This window comes from Haplochromis burtoni, unplaced genomic scaffold (genome assembly GCF_018398535.1).
Source record: "Haplochromis burtoni strain Fernald_Lab_line unplaced genomic scaffold, NCSU_Asbu1 Contig_538, whole genome shotgun sequence".
Taxonomy (NCBI): Eukaryota; Metazoa; Chordata; class Actinopteri; order Cichliformes; family Cichlidae; genus Haplochromis; species Haplochromis burtoni.
The window spans coordinates 217,247-219,332 of NW_024582899.1; the positions used below are offsets into that span (position 1 = coordinate 217,247).

Here is a 2,086-nt window from a genome sequence, read left to right on the forward strand (position 1 = left end):
AGTCACACCGATGTCTCTCCCTCCCAGCTATCCCAGCTCAAGTTCCTCCAGATTTAATAATCCTCTGATCGGAGCTCGATCCTCAGTTAACCCCACTGATTTTTAAGTTTAAGTTAGGGCTTCTGTGCAGGCCAGTCAGTAAAGTTGTTGTCAGTTTTCTGAAGGTAGTTTTTCACTATTAGAGAAATATGTTTTAGATCGTTGTCATTTTGGGAGACACAGCGATGATGCAAATCTGTTTTTGCTCTGACTGCTTCATGATACCAATCACTCCAGCTCCTGATACTTGGAAATGCTGTGATAACTTTGCATATCCATCTCCTGCTTTGTGAGAATCAACAACTCTTTTTCCTCAAGTCCAAACTGATGTTTGTTTTGATCGTTCGTGAAGTGACAGGTCAAATCCTTGCTGAACCTTTTATACTACATGTGCATTGGACGATTTCATTGTAACCACTGGGCAACTCCTGAAAAACAGCCCTACATCATAAACCTCCTGCAACAAGCTTTACACTTTGAAAGTCAGACAAGTATTCTTCTCCTGGCAACCGCCAAACTCAGATATGTCCATCAGAATAACCCAGGAGAAGTTACCCAACAGAACGTGTCTACATGGCCTACCACGTCACGTCTGAGTTGCTGTCCTTCACAATTGCTTCCACTTTGTTATTGGAATATTTAGTATGAAGGTAATTTGGTGACTGTACTTGTTGCACAGGTGGCAGCCTATAGCAATATCACGCTGGCTTTAACCCCTGACAGGGACTCATTTGTAGAAGCAGTTTGCATGTCTAGGTGCTTGATGTTTTACACCTGTGGCTATGGAAGTGATCGGAATACCTGGGTTCAGGGATTTGGATCGGTGAGTGAATACTTTTGGCAGTATAGTGTATTCTTGACTCTGCCCTGAGGCGTGTCTACTCAAGGTAGATGTGTTTCCTCAAAGCTTTCTAATTTACCAAGTCATTAAAAGGCTAGAGTCATCTGGAAAACAGAAATATTCAGTCTGCTGGCAACTTTATAGAAATGTTACCTGTTAATGTTAATGTAATCAGACTACAGAAACTTAAAACAACGACGGCGCAGGTTAACTTTGGTCTATTATTAAGTGTATCATGGATTTAGGGTCAGTTATGGACATTTACATTTACACCTGCAGTGTTAAATGGTAAAAGCAACAGTTGACACTGCTTAACTGGTGGCTTCATGAATGTTTCATTTTTCACAAACACAATTGTTTTTCTATCATAATATGCTCACAGCAAATCAAAGGAAGAAATGATCTTTGTGCTTCTACTTGTTAGAATTGTAATATATTAATATATCCTCCCCTTTGCTCCTCTTTCTCTCTCTTCGTCCCTCCAGTGGGACACTGCAGGCCAGGAGAGGTTTCGTACTATCACCTCCAGTTACTATCGTGGAGCCCATGGCATCATAGTTGTTTATGATGTGACCGACCAAGTGAGTGAGCATTTTTATGGAGTTATGGTCTATTTAATTAATAAATAAATATTTGCCAATACTTGCTACTTTTATCTGAAGAAGTGTTAACTATGTTCTCCTCAAGGTTTGGAGGAAGATTTGAACACTGTCATGTCCTGATTTTTGAAGATACTTTGTATTCATGTATAGAGACGGCTTTTTGTTCATATTCATTCTCATTGCACAGGAGTCCTATAACAATGTCAAGCAGTGGCTTCAGGAAATTGACCGATATGCCAGTGAAAATGTCAATAAACTTCTGGTGGGCAACAAGTGTGACTTGACGACTAAGAAAGTAGTGGACTACACAACTGCTAAGGTGGGGCTGCTTATGAATCAATCTCTCTCTCTCTCTCTCTCTCCCTCCCTCCCTCCCTCTCTCTCTCCCTCTCTCTCTCTCTCATTTTGAGTTCATGTTGTTGGACTGTTGTAAATCACTGTTACCCTGTTCTCTTAAAACCTCCCTCAAAAGCCTTCAGTTGATCAGAGTGAGGCACTGAGTAGTGTCGGGGGATCGTCTAAGGAGCTTAGAAAACGTCTTCAGTTCTTAAACCAAATGCTGGAGAGTCCCAGGTATTTAATCTCTAGTGGAAGATGGGATTAA

At 41.0% G+C, this 2,086-nt stretch overlaps 2 protein-coding genes across 2 annotated transcripts in view; one reads left to right on the plus strand and one right to left on the minus strand.

The window, feature by feature from the left end:
• LOC121812332 (ras-related protein Rab-1A-like) overlaps positions 1-448 on the minus strand; it is a 5,273-nt gene extending 4,825 nt beyond the window's left edge. Inside the window, exon 1 of the mRNA XM_042214257.1 lies at positions 428-448. Coding sequence (XP_042070191.1) covers positions 428-448 — 21 coding nt within the window. The remainder of the gene's footprint in view (positions 1-427) is intronic.
• Positions 449-1,365: 917 nt separating this feature from the next.
• rab1ba (zRAB1B, member RAS oncogene family a) overlaps positions 1,366-2,086 on the plus strand; it is a gene marked incomplete at its 5' end in the record, with an annotated part of 4,488 nt that continues 3,767 nt past the window's right edge. The window contains 2 exon segments of the mRNA XM_014329739.2: positions 1,366-1,461; positions 1,670-1,801. Of these exon segments, the coding sequence (XP_014185225.2) occupies positions 1,366-1,461; positions 1,670-1,801 (228 nt within the window).